The sequence below is a fragment of the Choristoneura fumiferana genome, chromosome 5 (genome assembly GCF_025370935.1).
Source record: "Choristoneura fumiferana chromosome 5, NRCan_CFum_1, whole genome shotgun sequence".
Classification (NCBI taxonomy): Eukaryota; Metazoa; Arthropoda; class Insecta; order Lepidoptera; family Tortricidae; genus Choristoneura; species Choristoneura fumiferana.
Genome location: NC_133476.1, coordinates 12436884 through 12457206, shown reverse-complemented (window position 1 = coordinate 12457206; position 20323 = coordinate 12436884). Strand labels below are relative to the sequence as shown.

General features: G+C 36.7%; 1 protein-coding gene across 3 annotated transcripts; it reads right to left on the bottom strand.

Moving 5' to 3' along the window:
• Positions 1 to 529: 529 nt before the first annotated feature.
• Positions 530 to 19698, bottom strand: Ect3 (Ectoderm-expressed 3). Of its 3 annotated transcripts, none has more exons than XM_074087954.1 (13): positions 19596 to 19698; positions 14693 to 14842; positions 10952 to 11115; positions 10408 to 10558; positions 9959 to 10022; positions 9624 to 9718; positions 8820 to 8997; positions 6967 to 7188; positions 3690 to 3808; positions 3211 to 3486; positions 2390 to 2524; positions 2096 to 2311; positions 530 to 1478 (listed from the first exon to the last, which is right to left on the bottom strand). In XM_074087954.1, the coding sequence occupies exons 2-13, from the start codon at positions 14834 to 14836 to the stop codon at positions 1281 to 1283; spliced, it is 1962 nt and encodes a 653-aa protein (XP_073944055.1). In that variant the 5' UTR covers positions 14837 to 14842; positions 19596 to 19698; the 3' UTR covers positions 530 to 1280. The 3 variants fall into 3 exon arrangements, with proteins under 3 accessions (XP_073944055.1, XP_073944056.1, XP_073944057.1); XM_074087955.1 differs by having other exon boundaries at positions 14729 to 14842; XM_074087956.1 differs by lacking the exon at positions 14693 to 14842.
• Between the last annotated feature and the right edge of the window lie 625 nt (positions 19699 to 20323).

Below are 20323 nucleotides of genomic sequence, written 5' to 3'. Positions count from 1 at the left end.
CCGGAAAACGTTCACTGCTGAACAAAGACTTCCCTCTTAGAACGCCACAATGAGCACACGCCTTTAACATCCACCGGTTGCAACTCTTGCGATGTCGTCATTCTACCTAGTGGAAGGCCTGCCAATGCTTCGCCTTTCAGTTTGTGGTTGCCACTCGAGAACATTTTTCCCCCAATGGTTATCCCTTCTTAATTGCAGTAAAGTTACCAATATAAATTCTTGTGTTAGTGTAGTCAAGGTCATAAATATATAGTACGTTAGGAAGGCGTCAAAATATCTAATGGCTTTTATGCCATTAACTAAAAGTATGATGTTTAATATTTGACTCGGTGGCAGTGGATATAGATATTTATGCCCCCGACCCGAGTGTACATATTTTATATGTAAACGACCTTTATTTCAACCCATGACAACTATTGAATATACCGGCCACGTGGCCGAAACTGGTTGAATGATTTTTTTGGTAGATATTTTATCCTTTTGTGGGTTTGATATTGACAATATTTGATGCAAAAATTGAAACAATCAATATTAAAAAAAAGTATTTATTTAGACTTATTATCAATGGCAGCAGAATATTATTGTTATGTAATTGTTTGACATTTATTTTAAAAGCGTTCCTATGCTGCTGTAGTTCCATATGGTTGAATTAATATTAAATAATATAACAAGATGCTAGGCACGATGCCCCGGGTAGGAGAGATACAGGGTTTAGATATTTTTTAATCTATATAATTGTTATCGTTTCTTTTTATACTATATTATGTTTGTTGAAATAAATTCAAACCAAAACACAAGATATAGTAGAAGTCGAATAAAAATAAATACCTACGAGGTATTTCATTTACATTGAACTATTACAACAGATAATAAGAGGAACAGAACTGTTATCGTTCTAATTTCCTTATTATATATTTTATTTGCAGTACTTATGCGCCACTTTTCGTTTCTCCTACTATTACTGCACACACATTTTGGTCATTTTATTGACTCTACTAAATTGTGGTAAGTGCCTACGAGTACCTGTACCTACCAACTCATTAATGAAATGTAGCAAAAGTTTTCACGCCACGCCGTTAGCCGCTAGGTGGTCGAATAAGGTGGATTGATATTTACTTTATCTTACGACATTTCTTAGGGCAGCAGTTAACCATCCAATCAAGATAATAATAATTATCGACACTGTTAATATTACGAGTATTTAACAATTTTTAAATTTTATTCTATCATGCCAACCAAAACCCCAACACCAAAACAACAACAAAATGTCAATGTCGATGCTAAGGATTTCTGTCTAGTATAGGGTAGTCGATGGAGTTGAGAGTTAGTGAAGTAGGGGCTTCCTCCAGCTCGAGGATTTGGAGGTGGTTCTGCGTCGGCGGCGGAAGCAGCCAGCAGCCGGGCAAGTACAGGGTCACCTGCGGCCCCGTACCGGGCCAGTACCTGCCGAGGTTGTATCCATTCACCCAAATAAAGCCCTGCATGCAAAAAAGAGCCACTTGTTAAAATATTTCCTTTGCGTCGACACACTTGCGCCGTTCCACCTTCCATCTATCTATTAAGTGACTCGTTAATTAAATATTGCATTAGGTACCATCAGCCAAGTAAGTGGTCTATCAATTTTTAAACAAGTTCCTATCAAATGGATATGTCGCTAAAGTCGAACTTTCAAGTTGACAGACACGTCTATTGGCATTATTGTTTTGTGACATGCAAACGATTATCACCTTTAGGGTGGTAGACCACATATTTGGCTGATGGTACCATTTTTGTTCATTCGAATTAATTCTTCATAAAAATAGAGCTAAAAATATGTTTCAAGGTGGTTTTAGATATTCAATTACTGTGTCGACGTATGTAGGTACGGCAGCAGGCCAAAATTTATAACCCGGTAACACACACATGGCTGTACAGTACCTAGGTGAGTTGCTATTTAAATTTGCAAAACAAACATAGGTCAATGTTAGCTGCAGGTGTTACATAGTTCTTGAAAAAATTTGATGCAATTCTTGACGAACATACATAATTATGTAAAAATAAAATGGCTGACCGAACACATTTTACCGAAATATGAAAAAATACGCAAAAAAAATACCTTTCCCCAACCAGTGGGGTCCAAAAATGTATCTAAAGGTTGAGAGTCTGGAATAGTGAAGTGGCTTTCGTATAGCACCGGTCCCTCCGCTATACTCAAATTTTCAGTTTCATTGTTAGTTGCTGTGTTGATTTTAACTTTTTCTAGGGGAAATCCGGTAATTGACCATGTCCCGTTTAGCACTTTGCTATCGTATTTTACTTCGCTAAGGATTCCCTGTAAGATGGTATAAATATACGTAGAATAATCTACAAAAAATCACATTTTTAATTGAATTATTTATTGAATACGAACCTTGAAATCGTGCAGGTACGGTCCGTAATTGATTCGACCTTGGTTTTCAACGAGCAATGATAAAACTGAATTAGCCTTTGTAATTAAAGGCAGTGAAAAAATTTTGGTTGTCCTGCTCAATACGCCTTCATATTTCTGTGAAAAGACAAAGGACCCGTTAGTACTTAAGGTCCTATTTAGGTAACGTCCGTACTACACACATTAAGCTGTTAAGAAAACTCGTAAGGAAACCAAAAAACTATGGCGACGATTTTTTTGACCTTTTCTAATTAATAAAAGTATATGTTTATGACGATACTGACAGCATGCTGTTACAAAATTCCTTCACTAAAATTTAACCCACATTAATGTTACTGATTACTAATACAATGCAAATGGAAAAACGTTGAAATTAGAAAATTAAAAAAAAAACAGTTTTGTATGGAGATAGAGTCTTCTTGTGACTCAACTTCCATACAAAACCTAAATTTATTCTTCTAATTATTTGACTTTTTCACTAATAGTAGTCTAAGGGGCTGTTTCACCATCCATTGATTAGCTTTAACCGACGGTTAAATGTGATGCAGTCTCCGCCTATTCGAACAAAACAAATAGAGACGGCATCACACCTAACTGCCAGTTAACACTAATCAATGGATGGTGACACAGCCCCTAAATGTAGATTAAATTCTCGTTTAAGTAGAATTTTTTAACACCATGTGAGATGTAAGTATATGTCGAAAAACAGAACTGGTATTCTTATAATAGGTTCACTCTACATTATTGAATTATCACATAAATTAAGTTAAAGGAAGACTGATATTAACACGTGAGGAACTTACACCATCAACATAAACATAAATCCGATCCCGCGGTCGCTTGATACTGAGTAGCCCGCTCGCCGCGCCGACTGCAGTCTCGTAGAGCACATACCCAGCTCGTTGGCGCAGCGCTTCAAACGTGGGCAGCTTGGACCCCGACACATCTGCATACCTTTTGCCTAAATCTGACCGACCTTGTGGTGATAATAGTCCAAGGCGAGGGGTTACTTTTATTGTTCCGTAAGCCCCTTTATTGGAAGCCGTCGGAAGATCTATGTTCAACACATCTGGATTGAACTGAAAATATTGACTCAAGTTAATAAAAAAATATGGCTGAATGAGCCAATGCCTGTGCTCAGCAGTGGGACGTATATAGGCTGGGATGATGATGATGATGATGATGCATGATGAGCCAATTGAATTAAGAGACCCAGGAATCAAATTGCAAAACATTTTGTAAAAAAAGTTCCAAATAAATATAATATTAAGATTAATCATACCTTCGCTATAGCATCACGTATTGCCAAGTATTTAGGAGTGGGATCACCAGCTTCGCTTAGGGGAGCATCGTAGTCGTACGAAGTGATGTCAGGGAGGTATACCGAGTTATAGTTTGCGCCTGCAACATAAGAGTAAGCCAATTAAAATACTCCATCTGGTTAATAGGGCAATCATAGTTCATTTCGTCACAAGTATAATTAGTGAACCTTTTAATCCACAACTGAGCACAACGAACAGTTTTTATGAACGTTAGGATGTCATGATGCAATTACCACAAATCATCAATATCTTACTATTCAAAATAGACATATACTTAGATACATAATTTGTCAATGTTTATGTTTTTTTTTTCTTATTATGTTCATCTCATTTTTTAACATATATATTTATCTTTACACTAGCGTTTACCCGCGGTTTCGCACGCGTAAATCATTAGATACTTACAGCAGTTGAATTGAAATTCCGGGATTTTATTAAATTCTCGTGGGAATTCCCTAAAATTACATGGTTTTCATTGACATCATGTTATAACAACTATGCCAAATTTCATGACTAAACCCAGCGGTTGTTATGTCGAGATTTTATCCCTATCATGTGGGAATATCGGGATAAAAAGTAGCCTATGTATTATTTCAGATGTCCAGCTATATACGTACCAAATTTCATGACTCTAAGCCCAGCGGTTATGATTTCGAGATTTTATCCCTATCCCGTGGGAATATTGTGATAAAAAGTAGATCTATATACCACGACAGACACGTGCAATAAGACTGTATCGTTTATTATGGGTACACAAAGTAGTCTTTAAAAAGTCTTGTGCATTTAAAAAAATATATATTTTTTAAAACTAAAAAGATAAATTTAAATCTTGTCAACTTTCATCGCGTAAAACGGAACTCTATTTCAATAGCTTGATTCCACAATCTTTGTTCAGATAGTTTAATGGGGGAATTTTAAAAATGATATATTTCAATTGTTCCTTTGTCAATGAAGAAATTTAGTGATATAAAATCAATACAATTATTCTCCTTTTTCAACATGAAGGGCCACGGCCACACAACAAAAAACCGAAAATCTATAATTTCCAAATGGTGCACTGTAAAGGGTATTAGTTACAGGAAGTTAGCGAAAGAGGAAGGTGTAAGCATTAATGTTGTGTAAATTACTGGATACTACGAGTATCATTAAGCGATTTGCCTGAGAGAGGCAGAAAATAAAGTGCTTCAAGACCCAAGTTAGACGAGAAGCTATGCGAGCTATTCGCATAGAAAAAAGGCTCTGTCCATGATTGTGCCAAAAAAAGCGGATACAAGTATCGGTATGGTACAGAGAGCTAAGAAGCAATAGTAGATTGATAACCAAGGGTGGAAAGTGACCCATTTCAGCCGAGATATTTCTGGCGCTCGAACGAAGTGAGAGCGCCAATAGTTCGAGGGGAAATGGGTAATTTCACCCGAGTTAGACACTCTACTTTTCATTTCGACTGTGAGGAAAGTAAAACACTACAAAAAATTTGAATAATAATAAATTTACTTTACTTATATCCAACCTCCAATGGTACCTTTTCGACTGGCCACTTGCCACGGCCGACTATAAAAAAAAAACGAGTTGGTCACGACCAAGGAGCTTATATACAAAACTGGAGGTTGAACGCCGAACTAAGAAGATTGACCTTTATTACTTATTTATATATTTCATCTCTTTCTTTCACATTTCACGAATTACTTCCATCTCTTTCTTAACCTAACTAAAGATAAAGAGATGGAATATATTCGTGATGTAATAAAGATCAAATTTCTTGTTTCAAACGGATGTTCGGTGTTCAACCTCCAGTGTTGTATATAAGCTCCTTGGTCACGACTTGCATCTAGATGGCCATGCCGAAACGTGAAAAAAAAGTGTCATTGACGTAACTCAATTATGTTCGACACCGTGGTTCACCGAAAAATTAAAAAAAATATATATTTTCCACCCTAGAGATGAAAACGCAATTTTCCACCCGGCTATCTACCCATGAAAATTAAACTTTCCGAACAGGAGAGATGAAAAATTACTTATAGAGTTATAAAAAACAAAAACAGCCAAAACGAACAGCTCAGCAATCATCTGCCGTAAAAACTAGGGCCCGAAACCTATATGAAGATGTTTTGTGCAAGAAAAACCAGTGCATTGAAATGGATGACGAAACATACGTAAAGTTTGATTATAAAACTTTACCCCGGTGCCCAATATTAAACAAAAAAAAAATTGTACTAAAAATTTAACCGACTCCAAAAAACAATGAAAATAATTTTCTACCAGCCTGAAGTCGGTGCCTCAGCACGAGCCAGCAGGAGTGATTGGACCCCAATGTATACCTAGTATTTAGGTGAGGTAGACGACTATAGATCCACTCCTGCTTGAAGCCCAATGTATAGTATATAGGTGAGGTAGACTACTAAAGGTCCACTCCTGCTGGCTCGTACTGAGGCACCGATTTCAAACTGGTAGAAAATTATTTTCATGGTTTTTTGGAGTCAAATTTTATGTTATACTTTTTTTTTGTACACGCATTTTAGTGTAAACAATATACAATAGTTTAATGTCAACTGCTCGTCACCTTTTACGAAAATGTCACCTTTTTTGAAGTCGGTTAATAAAGTAATGCAGACAAGGCAATTTTTTGTGAAAATTTTGGAAAAAAACATGGTTTGGCAAGCAATTTTCCAGTGCGGAATGGTTTCAACACCATTTTACCACTGCGGAATGGTTTCAACACCATTTTACCACTGATAAAACTTTGAACGCCAATATTTATCAGAAAGAATGTCTTCAGAAAAGATTATTGCCTCTGTTGAAAAACACAAAGAGGTCAGACACTCTTTTGACCTGACTTGGCTAGCAGTCATTCATTATGCTTCGTCTGTGCTACACTACAGTCAAGGGCAAAGATATCGACACGGCCAAAGTTGCAAAAATATGTATACACGGTCTTAATGATAAGTGCATAAAGTCGTGTATACATATTTTTGTAGCTTTAGCCGTGTCGATATCTTTGCCCTTGACTGTACGCCAAGAAAAACGTCGACCTTGTGAGCAAGCAACACAATCCACCTACTCGTAACTGCCCAGCAATTCTATAATAAAAAATATGTAAATGTACAAAAAAAACAATAAAAAAGTCAAATAACCTAATTAGGTAGTTTTCATATTGTAACCATAATAAACGATACAGCCCTAATCGTCGCTGACTACTGATCTAGACATCTAAGTTTAATCTAACACACAGTTACGAACCAGCAGTGAATTCAAAGTTGCTCCCTCCGAAGAAAACGTAAATGTTAAAGTTTATGGTGTGGTTCATCATGTCTGTCAGAGTGTGGACGACGACGTCCGTGCTGACCGTCTGCAGGGTCTCGCCCCAGTGCGTCAGCCAGCCGGGGTAGAACTCGGAATTCATCAAAGGCCCTTGCGGCATATATTTCCGCAAGTCTTCGAACATTTTCAGCGCGTCACCAGCTGTCAACGGAAAAAAATACAGCACAAAACAAGTTAAAGTATAACTTACTCTTTTTTTTTATTCGACTGGATGGCAAACGAGCAAGAGGGTAAGAGATCACCACCGCCCATAGACATCTGCAACACCAGGGGGAATGCAGATGCGTTGCCAACCTAGAGACCTTAAGATGGGATACCTCAAGTGCCAGTAATTTCACCGGCTGTCTTACTCTCCACGCCGAAACACAACAGTGAAGCACTCGCATCATTTTGTTTTTCTTCACACAGTGCGAAACTTCTATAATTTTTATAAGCCATTATTTAACTAGCCATTGGCCAATTTTGGGTATCGAATTTTATTGTCGAATCGGTTCGAAATTTGGTATAAATACATAAGCATGTTAATTGAATGTCAATATAAGTTAACACAAAATACAGTCAACAAAAAAACTCGTATTAATAATAAAAAATCAACCGAATTAATAGCCTCACTTTGAAGACGGCTAAAAAAGACGCGGTAAAGCAAGTTTTGGCCTATCGCAGCTCTAGTTTAGCAGTGCAACGTTGGTAGCTGAAGCAGTTTAACCTATGTAGATTCCTAAGTATATATTTAGTTTCAATTAAACAATTAATATTATCTACTTGACCTCTGCCAGTCTCGTTCAATACTTACGCCTAAAAATCAATTTAAATATTTTGTACACTTCAATATTACACTAAAATACCAGATATTGGAATTTTCACGACAATTCTGACAATCGAATGGTTTTTCATCTATCGACTTTTAAGTTTTAATTTAAAACTTCAAAATAGATTGTTAGAAAATTTGTGTAGGTACGCACTTGACATATGTAGTGAAAACGAATGATGAAATTACTATTAATGTGCTAAACTTTGGTTATTGGTTTTACGAGCAAACATACGTTACTATGCCAATTTTTGACAATTCTTTTGCAATTATCTTTTAGTAACGTCGATTACATTTTAACTACCTACAAGTAATCTGGGAGAGATACATCTTAATCGATAAAATACCGGCTTTGTTTATTTTTTGCTCTCACTATCTGTTTAATTTTGTGTGTTGAACTGAATATGTTTTTAAGTTATTCATTATGAAGACACAATTGAAGTACTTATACTAAATTGAATGAATATTGAAGCGATAAATTAATATCGGATGTCGCTACATGCAAAGTCACTACGACACTACACGACAACTCAAAATTGGCGCGAAAATTTCGATCTCTGAAATTGTTGTTGTTGTAACTCTTTATTGTACATAAAACATATGAAAATTACAATTACCAAGAGAAAGAGATGTACAAAGGCGAACTTATCCCTTAAAGGGATCTCTTCCAGTTAACCTTTGATATAATTACTCGTAATTACCCAACAAATTTTGGAATAATCATAATGATGAATTCAAGATTTCAAGCAACTGCCGTAGCTGATTTATTTATTAAACAGATTTTTAAGTCAACTTTACAACTCTAAGGGGCCATCTCATTTCACCATCCATTGATTAGCGTTAACCGACGGTTAAATGTGATGCCGTCTCCGTCTATTCGAACAAAACAAATAGAGACGGCATCACACCTAACTGCCAGTTAACACTAATCAAACAAACAGCCCCTAAATAAGAACATGCTTACTTGCACCGAAGTCGATAGTGGTGAGAGTGCCTGGTATGGCCCCGCCGGTGATCATGTAGGTGTAGGTGCCATCGGTGGTGTACAAGAGGGCATTGTCGCCCACATGGCCCTTTATAATGTCACGAAGTTGCGTCTTGTACGCCATGTCCGTACCGTAGCTGCCGTATTCATTCTCTACCTGGCAATTCAAACCAATTATAATTTAGGTAGTAATGGTAGAACCAACGTACACAAACTAAGCATTTGTGCATCTTATCATAGTTGTCACATAGGTACTGCTTAGTTTATAAATGAACGTCTTACGGACAAATGATGGATGAGGCATTCGTAGAATTTAAATTAAAAGTCAGTTTTGTTTGCTTTCATCTTGGTAACATAGCACAATACCGCTTTAAAACAAATTGGGCAAAAGGGATAAGAGCTACATAGCCAAAGATTTATTTATTTTAATCCATACAACACTACCTTGGAATTGAATAGTCACGTGAGCTAGAAAGTCACAAATTATTATTCCGGTTCGGTCTGTAACAAAGTGCCGCTCGATTTAATTGCGGAGATTGTGTTTCAAAAAGGATTTCATTTTACTGATGAATACCATCATTTAGCAAAATCTATGAAATGAATACACAAAAAACGTTGTGCTTTAATAATACCAAATAATACCTACTTAGTAAGGTGAAAAAGTAGCGATATTCATTCAGGAAGGAAATACAAGCGATGGCATTTCTATTTCTCTTATTATTAATTTCTACATTCAAAACTCTGTACAAGACCTTGACAAAAAAGTTTACTTTATTACCTTACCTGAACCAAGATGATGGGGCCACCATTTCCGAACAATAAAGGAGCGACTTGCTCAAACAGTTTCTCTAGCCATACAGTCGTCTCATGCATGAAATCTGCCGAATCAAGTTAAAACATTAAAATTAGAAAATAGGCTAAGTAGTACCTAATAATTCATTAAATTAATATGAAATGTATTTAATTTCGCTTTGTTAAATACCTATTAAATTAAAAAAACATTAAGTTAATTATTGTAAGCAGGTTAATCTAATAGACCGATTTAAAAATTGTAATGACGACTAAGTTTAATAATACATTAAGATCAAGATAATTAAGTAATTATGACATCTTTTTACCTGAATCTGTAGATCTCAGGCGTATGTTAGGGTACTTTCCTAAAAGCCAATATGGCAATCCTCCCTAAAAAACAAACATAGAAATATATATATACATATTTGAAAAAAAAGTAAGTGCTTGTACTTATTTAATGCAGTAGTATTAATTAGTCCCAGTTAAAGTCTGCCCCAGAAGAGTTCAAAATAAAATTGGTAGTAAAAGTACAAATTGGACATGTCCGAGCCTGAAAAAAAACTCGGAACTTTTCTTGATGTTATGCATTGTGATAAAGAAAACCTCATTCTTTATCATAGTAATAAATAACATCACCATAGTCATAAACTATAACTTGTACTGCTTTAATAAGTCAGCATAAAATTCCTTTCTACCTATACCCTGTCAAAGAGGGCTTCTTCTCAATGGTTTGTTAATGGCCTTTATTGACACGAACTACTTCGGGAATATTTACAAGGTCTCTTTCAGCACAAATATACGGCCCGGGTCTCAGCAATACGTGCAAGCCTTCCTCAGCAGCGAGTCGCACAAAAGCAGCCAAGTCCCGATCGCCTTCGAACGAGTACTGCCTCTCTTCCGTCTCATGAAAACTCCATTCAACATATCTGCAAAAATAAACGGGATCATTTTCAATAAGACAAACAAAGTGTTGCTGAAAATGTGGTGGTTGTAAATATAGGTCAGCTAACAGGATCAACACTACCTTATCTTCCCGTACAATATCAATGCAAAGTTAATGTATTTTCTTTTTTCTTTTGCTTCAAAGAAGCAATACCAAGTAGTTATTCTGTAACGTCTTATTTGGTCTAAGTTCTCATGCACTTCCCACTTTTTACCCGACTGCCCAAGGAAGGGTTATTACTTTTCTTCTTTTACTTTCCCGAAGGCCAGCAACGTGTATATCTACGCGTGCAGTGATAAATCTAACTCCCTATATGCGGCTCCATTGCTAGTAAATTTGTTCGCGTTACAATAAAATAAACAAACAAAAAACTAACGTTGCCACAGAGTTAAGTCCAGCTGCTTTAAGTTTGTGCAAGCGATCCTTCCAATAGACGGCAGGTACCCTGAAGTAGTGGAGAGATCCCGATAATATGTGAAGTGGCTGTCCATCGATCATAAAGCTGTCACCCACGATGCTAATGTTGTGCATTTTAGCAGACTGAAATCAAATATGTATTTTTATTTTTCATATTCTACTTACAAGAATGTTAATATGTATATTATATTATTATGTATCCCCAATAGTGTTTAGTCTTACAAGTCTAAAACACTGCTCGGTCGTGATAATACTGATTTTTTTCCTTGAACATGAGAAGATTGAAATAATAAAAAAAACCGGCCAAAAGCGTGTCGAACACGCCTAAAATAGGGTTCCGTAGCCATTACGAAAAAATAAAGTAATATTTTTATAAATAAGCATTTCGCAATTTATACGGAATCATCCATAGTTTAGGTATATTTTATACCTTAGGCTGCTATTTACTCTTAAACTACTAATAATTCTAAAGCAAACTTAACCGTTATAGTTTTCCTTGAATGTTTGATATACTTACTACCATCCTGAATTTTTCCCAATTTTTCCACCCACCGGTTTAAATTTAAGAGGGGGGGGGGGACGCTCGATTTTAATGAAAATTTGCACTATTTCGCAAACAAATAAATCGTCTTAGCAAACCCCTAATGGTTTTAAAAGACCTATCCAACGATACCCCACAGTATAGGGTTGCATGAGAAAAAAAAAACACCCCCACTTTACGTCTATGGGAGGTACCCTAAAAAAAAACTTTTTAATTTCTTATTGTACCATTTTGTCGGCATAGTTTGCATATTTATCCGTGCAAAATTACAGCTTTCTAGCATTGATAGTCCCTGAGCAAAGCCGCGGACGGACGGACAGACAGACAGACAGACAGACAGACAAACATGGCGATACTACAAGGGTTCCGTTTTTACCATTTTGGCTCCGGAACCCTAAAAACCAGCAAACCGGCTAAACATTAAACTATGTACGTAACTATAGGTCTAGGCACCAGTTCATAAAGTAGGTAGAGCCGCTGCCAGACTCAGGTTTTTTTTGTTTTCTAAGACCAACTCACGATGACGAGCTCGCTTCGCAGTCACGAGACTGGTTTTAATTTTAATTACTAAGCGGTATATTACATTTATTTGTTTAGGTATTTATTTTTGAGGAAACCAAGTCCTGCGTCCGTTTTGAGTGGGTGCATTTTGGGTGGGCGTGGTGGGTGCGTTTTGGGTCATACGGTGAGTGTTCTGTTTTGATTTAACGCGTCTAATGGTAGAGAGTGCACGCAGTCGACGCGCAAGAATGAGGGTAGACCGAGCACGCTCCACACAACATTAAACATCCACCCGCAAATTCTGCAGCCTATAAGTCAACGCACGTAAAAAGAGCTCTGGGTGGCTATATAGCGGAGGGGATACGTTTGCGCATCTGTCAACTAACAAGTCAATTTCGTTACGGCCGCGCGTGTGCTCCTACGCTCCCTCCCGCGTCCCCCACTGCTGCGTCGCCAATTTGGTCCGTATTTCGCTCACTGCGCAGGTATATCCGCAGGAGCTCTTTTTACGTGCGTTGATTTGTACCCGTGAGTATGATGCATGCAACTGCGTCGAAACATCAGAAGCTCATTAAACGTAATCACGGTCTACATTCCGTAGCAAATAATACTTATAGGTAATTAACCGTGAATCATTAAAAACTGTTACAATTTGTGGTTTGTTTAAATAATAGGTACTATGAATATTCTTGGTCAAAGAATTCCTTTTTTTCCGTGTAAGTATGTAGGTATTTAAGCTGTTTGGGTTTGGTTATAATCTTCAAAACTAAAAACATGCAATGTCATCAAAACTAAGCTAAGCAAAGATTCCAACCCCCTTTAATTTATAAATACTTGAATGAATGTAAATATATGAGTATCCATGTTCAAAATGCATAATTAGATATACATGATTTTAATTTTTGTGTGTAACTGGTTGGGATATTGATATTGTATGGCACAAGCAACGTGATTAATAGGTAATTAACATGTGTCTGGCTCACACAATGTGATAATCAAAATATTGATATTAAATACGTATGACTATCCATGACTTAATGCAATTTTAAAATGTAGCGGGTGTTGCCTGTAATAGACACATTAAATAAAGATTAGGCTAGAGTTTAGACTATTTAGGTAATATGCAATGCGAGGGCTTTCGTTTTTTGTCTTTCTAGATGGCGTCACTGTTGCGTGAGGTTTTTAAGTGTGGCTTTCAAAGTCTGTTATTACGGGCGTGAAAACAAAGTTTAGGTTAAAATCATATTTAATACACCTTAAAACCGTACCATAAAAACATCGAGCAACCACAGTGTTGCCTAGTCCCGTTTTGTTCGGAAAAAAAGGGAGGACAAAAGTTTCCGAAAGACAAAACTGTCTTAAAACATAGACATTCATTGCCCCGTAACGCATAATTGCCATAATTAATTTCAAGTAGGTAATGCAAAATATTCACAAAATTATTCTGATAATGAATAAACCCGCGTAGCTTACCCAAAAACTATGAGATTTTACATTTCGGAGACCTCACGCTACACTAGCGCCTCTAGCGGCGAATTCATACGCGATAGCCCTCATTAAGTCAATAAGGGCAATTAAAATATTCCAATGTTTTAAAGTAGGTAACTTACTAAAATTTGAAAAAAAGTAGTTCAAGACTAACCTTCATAGTCAATTCACAAGTCAACTATAGTAGATTATTGTTGTGGCCTGGAAGTAGTCAATTGCTAGCTGAGTATGAGTACTAAACGGACGAGCTTGCGAGTCCGTTTAACTAATACGAAGCCAGCAATTGCTATTCCAGACGAGACTAATATAAAGCTTTTCTCAAAAATGATGAATAATTCTGAAATAGAATAAACTTGTTCTCGAAATATATCATAACATTTAATTTTATTCCAATTATTTTTCTTATGCTTTCCCGCCGTTTTTCATTAAAAATAAACTGCAGGTGTATTTTTCCACCGAAAACACCACAAGCTGTTTCAGACCCAATAAAAAAAGTCCGGAGTTCCTACAAAATATCTAATACCGCCCATTAGATTTGGCTGTATACGACTTGTGCCAACATTTCCATGGCCTTTTTAACTTAAAAAAAAATGGTGACTCATTGCAGGCGCGCTAATTTATTATTGTCGATCTAGCGCACCTGCAATCTTTTTAAACTGACCATAAACTACTTATGCACTTCACCTTCTGATATGTAAAGAATAATGTCAACTTTTACGGTAATTTTTGAGAAAAGAGTCTTTATTTGATACGTTTTGGTTTTCCAGTGTGTTTTTTCAGATCACGTGGTGCACTGGTGCAATTAACTTTGTTACATAATTAATATATGTATTTTTGAAACTATTTGGACACGTTTACTTAGGCTCTGTTTATATTAATTACATTGCGGGGTCGCGATGCTATCGAGTTACCTACACGAGATCGATCGAGGACCTGAGTGTCATACTACTGTAACCATTTTACTGGAATAATGCAACAAGGTCTGCTTGCTAGCAAAGTAAGATACACAATTTGTACTTTATTGTGCCTGTTAGAGGAAATACCAGGTATACAATACCTAGTGTAGGTATTGAGATAGGGTAAAGTAAACGACTAGTAATTATAAGATAAAGTGGTGATGATGGAGTGGTTACTTAAAACGCTGAAATATTTTATCATGCATGTGCCAACCTCTACCACTGAACGACGTCTTTCTGGGCTTCTCACTTGGACGACTGAGGGCTGCAAAGACGGACCCTGGGCTTGCACCAGCTCCAAAATCAAAGAGCAGGCGACCACCGCCTGGAATACTACCCAGCACCCTCGCACGCGCATGCCTGTCTGAACCATGGAAAATAAAGAACGAAATTAAAGAAATTGTCACCAATTAAAACTTAAGTATTTAGTTAGAACCTTATAGGTACCAGTTTCTGATATATTTTATGAACCTGCAAAATATAAAGAGCTGTGAGTACTGAGTAAGGTTACTGTTAAACGCGCGTTCCAATTGTATCGCATTCACCATTATATCACCGAGAACCATCTTACACTTCAACACCTTTCTTTCTTTATCTTGTCTAGTAGATTGACATATGAAAACTGCAATTGCGATGCTGATTATATAAAATGGCTTTGGTCACGCGGTCACTTAATGCTCCATTTGTTAAACTGGGTAACAAGAAAAAAAACAAGGAAGAAATGCATTACCAGAGGCAGCAACAAAAGGTTCAAGTTTAACAGCCGGTTTTTTGGACCGGCGTTTCATAGAAACCCGTTTTGTTTGAAAGCAACAAAAAATACGTACCTACCTAGACCTAAAATACAGCAAGTGCAGGTAAGTTATTTTGAACAATCACACCTGGAAAGGTACGAAATATGGACAAAACGGGTGTGGCGTCCGTTCATCACGCTGGATTGTATTATGCGTTTCACAAAATTATTTTTACGACCCTATCAAAAATATAAATAAAAATGAATCGTAAAATGTGTTGCTAAGCGCAAAACTCGGGAACGGCTGGACCGATTTCGCTAATTATTTTTTTGTTGTGTTTGTTATTATCAAGAGAAGGTTTTTATGAAAGAGAAATTCGTCCCCGTTGTAATTTATATATATGCATGTATATGGATTAAATTATATCAATTTTTAACCTACCTAATTGACCTTATTTTAGAATAAACATTTAGGTACTAAAATTGGGCATAACGGGGCACAATCCATTGTTGATGATTACTCAGTTAAAATAAGAATCGACAAAGTGAGTTTTCGATAAAATAATATTCGACAAAACAAGAGTTATGCAAATGATGTTAGATAAAACGTTATTCGGCTATATGATTATTAGTTAAAATAAGAATCGCCAAAGTGAGCTTTTGATAAAATAATATTAGACAAAACAAGAGTGATGCAAATGATCATTTAGTAAAAATTATGAATGATGAAATTATACAAATTGACTTTAGACAAACTCTTCATTATAGTAAAAGTTGTTAGACAAAGTGAAATCAGGCAATAAAAAAAATTAGACAAGCCAAGGGAATACCAACTTATTTAACTGTAACCACTGCGGTACAATTATTTTTGGCCTCCTCTTTACTGAAAAAGTAAGGATCCATGTAGAATTTCTTAAATTTAATTATCTCTCCAGCAACCCCAAATTCAATTTATTCGATTATATTGAGGTACATTTTTTTAAGTAGGTACTAATTCGGTACATATTGGGTACATCAGCTTTATATCTTAAAAAATCACAAAACAGACAGTGGGATTGCCAGGGAGCATGACGTGAATATTCGCCACATATTAATATGGAACACTTTGCCGGTTTATAACTTAATTCAAACATAAGTAGCATAAAAAAGTAAAACCAGCCAAAAGAAGAAAAAATGTATAAAAATATAATCAAACCACTTTAAGAGCAACCTAAGCACAAAAATTAAAGTAGAAATTCAGGATTCGCATCCCTACTCCCCCCGCAATCCCTACTCACCCCATTTTACGGGTAGTCTACGTCTTATTACAGACGTCCAGCTATCTACAAATTTCGTCTAAATCTGTTCAGCCGTTATAGCGTGAAGGGATAAACCAAGGGATAGCGTGAAGGGAAAAGCACTTTAGCACACGCACGCACATTCTCACAAACCTTCGCATTTATAAATATTAGTTGGGTATGATACTAAGCATAGGTGCTAAAATTAAGGAAAAAAAATACCTGATTATTATACGGTTACATATTTGAATATCGAAAATTAAAATATCGATTGTATCACAATATCGAAAGTTGTTATACTTATGGTCAAAATGCCTAAGATTGAAATGTCGAAAGATTAAAATATCGAATGAGTAAAAATGTCGATAGCCAATATATCTAAGTTGTAAATGTCAACATATTTGAATGTCGAAAATTAAAATATCGTACATACAAATAGGCTTTATTTATTGCTCCTTTTTCTTAATAGCATTTATTTTACATAGGTAATCTAGTCATTTTTAGCAGAGCTGAGTTCTGAGTGCTGAGTTCTTCCATCGACTTTGCCATGCCCACGATATCGTCGGCAAACCGAAGGTGAGTGATGTATTCGCCGTTGATATTGATGCCTAAGTATAGTCCTTTCCATTCCAGAAGCTCGAAGGCGTCTTCCAAAGCGTCAGTTAACAGTTTCGGAGATACGACATTTCGCTGTCTTACGCCTCTTTTCAAGGGAATCGCCTTCGAACTCTGTTCCTGTACCTACTCGGACCGACATAGTGGTGTTTCTATATAAAAACTTCAACACTTCGATATATCGATACTCGATACGGCATCGCTGGAGAGACTCTAGCACCGCCCACGTATCGACCGAATCAAAGGCTTTCTATGACTCCTGCTCCTTTTTTCAAGTCGGTTAAAAATTGACGATTTACGAGATTATAGCCAGTATTTGAACGTCATGATTTTAGTTGCTAAGCATGGGACAATATCAAATTGACGGATATATTTTTATATCAAACATTAGGTACTTTGATATATATGTAGAGTTCTGCTAAATTTTTCGGAGAAAATCGTGTATGGGACTAGCCTTTCAGACTTAGGTACTGTACGCAGTATTATGAAATATGAATATTTTTTACTAACATGTTTAGGGTTCCGTACCCAAAGGGTGCCAATGGGACCCTATTACTGAGACTCCGCTGTCTGTCTGTCTGTCTGTCCGTCTGTCACAGGGCTCTATCTCTTAAGCCGTAAAAGTTAGACACTTGAAATTTTCACAGAGTATGTATTGCTGTGGCCGCTATAACAACAAATACTAAAAATAAAGTAAAGTTACAAATTAAAGGGGGTCGTCATACATGAAACGTGTTTTTTTCAGCGTTTTTTGGTTGCTAGACGTTATTAGCCGTGGCTAAGGCGACCGAGTCGCCTAGCAACTAGCTATTTCGGTTGAATATTTACCTTTAAGTTTGCGATTTTAATGATGTTTTATAAAAGCTTCCATAGTATAATATAGTGACTGTATGATTGTGTGATTTATTCGTTTTTGTGCAAAATTAATAAAGCAATTTATGAACCACAAACCTCAATGAAGCCCACTTTGATATAAAGCGCTGGCCAAATCCACACCGTATTAATCACTATGTTTACCTATTGTTTTTTACACTAAAAAAAACATACAGAGTATTTAACACATTTACAAGGTTTATAATACAGTTTAAAATTTATTCACACTAGTCGAGCTTCTTATTATTTAATTACACAACATACGAAGTCCGCCGAATTTCCCGCGAATGAACAGAGTTGACAGCTAATTTATTTTTCTGCTGCTGCGCATGGCAAGAGTCTGAAGCGCTATTCAGCCTCCGAGAGGGCGACAGTCAAAGAGGTGGAATTAATATTTTAACTTAAATTTGAAGTGGATATTTTCAACCGATTGAGCTGACATTTTGCATGCACGTATAAATCCGATGACAATGCAATATTATTACTACTTAGAGCTGATCTGATGATGAAGTTAGATGTTGGCCATAGGAACTCTGTAATAAAACGACACGACTGCATCGACTTTGGTCTCATTTGATTCGTCTTGACCAGGGTTACTCAAAGTGGGGTACGCGAACCCCTTGGGGTTCGCTATTCGACGGTAGGGGGTTCGCGACAAGGTTTACGTGACTCCAAAAACCACCAGGCTGCAAGACTAGCAAGATGATTAAGAATGGTTTTTGGAGTATTTTTGTATTATTTATTTTTAGTTTCTCCAACAGTCAATTTTATTACTTTCTTTGGGGGGCGGGGGGTTCGCTATCGTCTAGAAACCTTAACAGGGGTACGTGGAGCCATAAGTTTGAGAAGCCCGGGTCTTGACGACTACGTACTTTGGTAACCAGGGGCAAAAAGTACCGCCAGCAAAAAACCTTGTATTAGATTTTTTTACAAAAAAACTATTACTGAATTATTTGTTTTTAAAACATTGTACGGAGGTGCGGAACCCTTCATGCGCGAGTCGCTCGCACTCGCACTTGACCGATTTTTATTTTATACTATTTAACAATGTGGGAAATGTACTGCGTGAGCTGTATTTAAGTATGTAAAATGTATAATAAAAATATGAGACCGCGATAACACCGCCATGTCCGATACACTGATTTAATGATTAAAGTTTGAGGATCAAATGAATAGGTAATCAAAATTCAAGTTATTTTAAATTGTTACAAAACAATAGTATTTCAGTTATGCGAGCAGAATTGAATATTGCATTAAAGCCATGGTCAGACGCATCATGTGTAAAATTATATCTAAAATGACACCCTTTAAACTCAAAAGGCTATTTTCACGAAACAATTGCAATCCGTGGCTTCGTGTGCCAATGGCAGTTGTTCCAGGAAACATTTTAATTAAACTACAATTACGTTGCTTTAACAAAAATCTACAATCAATCAATTGCAATATTGTAATTAGGTCTGTATTGGCGTATGCAAATACACGATCGAACGGTACCTTGGCGGTCAGACGACAATGACCCCACGGGACCTCTAGAAGCTGGGCTCACGGAACTATTATAGCGCTATTTGTAGTTGAACTCTCCCGGTCGGTCTTACAACGAATACAAGATTACGACTTACGATTTTATGACACAAAGGCACCCCAATGTAGTGAACAACACGGTCGGCTATTGTGTGGAGAACGTGCGACACACGACCGCTTCCGCCGCCTCTCAACGAGTAACTCGTCGATTATTTGATTGTTTTATATTTAAAACTCGGTTAATTAATTATGTATCTTATTAGCATAGTTAGCTTACAGTACACTCTGCACTCTGCATTTTTAACCCCCGACGCTAAAAGAGGGGTGTTATAAGTTTGACCGCTATGTGTGTCTGTGCGTCTGTTTGTGTGTGTCTGTCTGTCTGTGGTGCCACAGCTCTTAAACGGGTGGACCGATTTGAGTGCGGTTTTTTTAAATTGAAATCAGGTTTTCTAGCGATGGTTCTTAGATATGTTTTATCAAAATCGGTTCAGCCGTTTTTGAGATATTGAACTTAGAAGTCACAAAGTCGGGCGTTTTCTACCTTTTTGTTGGTTAGGTTATTGAGTTGTTACTCGTAGATAGGTTAATCAATGCATTACGAGTGTTACAGTTTAAGTTTTTTCGTGCCTATTGCGTACCTATCCCAAACATTGTTTATTTATGTGCGAATTTGACGAAATTGAGGCAAAATTAGAAATTATAATGGTAATTCCAGTCCGTTCGTGCCATTGGTGCTGAGTCACCTGCATTGAGTACTTTATATACTTGTATGTCAGCTGAAAACAAGGTATATAACTGTTTTGAGGGATCTTTATCCAAAAAA

Excerpts from the sequence above, each read along its gene's own strand:
- Ect3 (XM_074087954.1), bottom strand. The coding sequence starts at position 14,836 with ATGCGCGTGCGAGGGTGCTGGGTAGTATTCCAGGCGGTGGTCGCCTGC. Across the intron at positions 10,023-10,407 it reads TTTGTGCTGAAAGAGACCTT|GGAGGATTGCCATATTGGCT; the intron begins GTAAATATTCCC and ends TTTGTTTTTTAG. Across the intron at positions 3,809-6,966 it reads CAACTTTGAATTCACTGCTG|GCGCAAACTATAACTCGGTA; the intron begins GTTCGTAACTGT and ends CTTATGTTGCAG.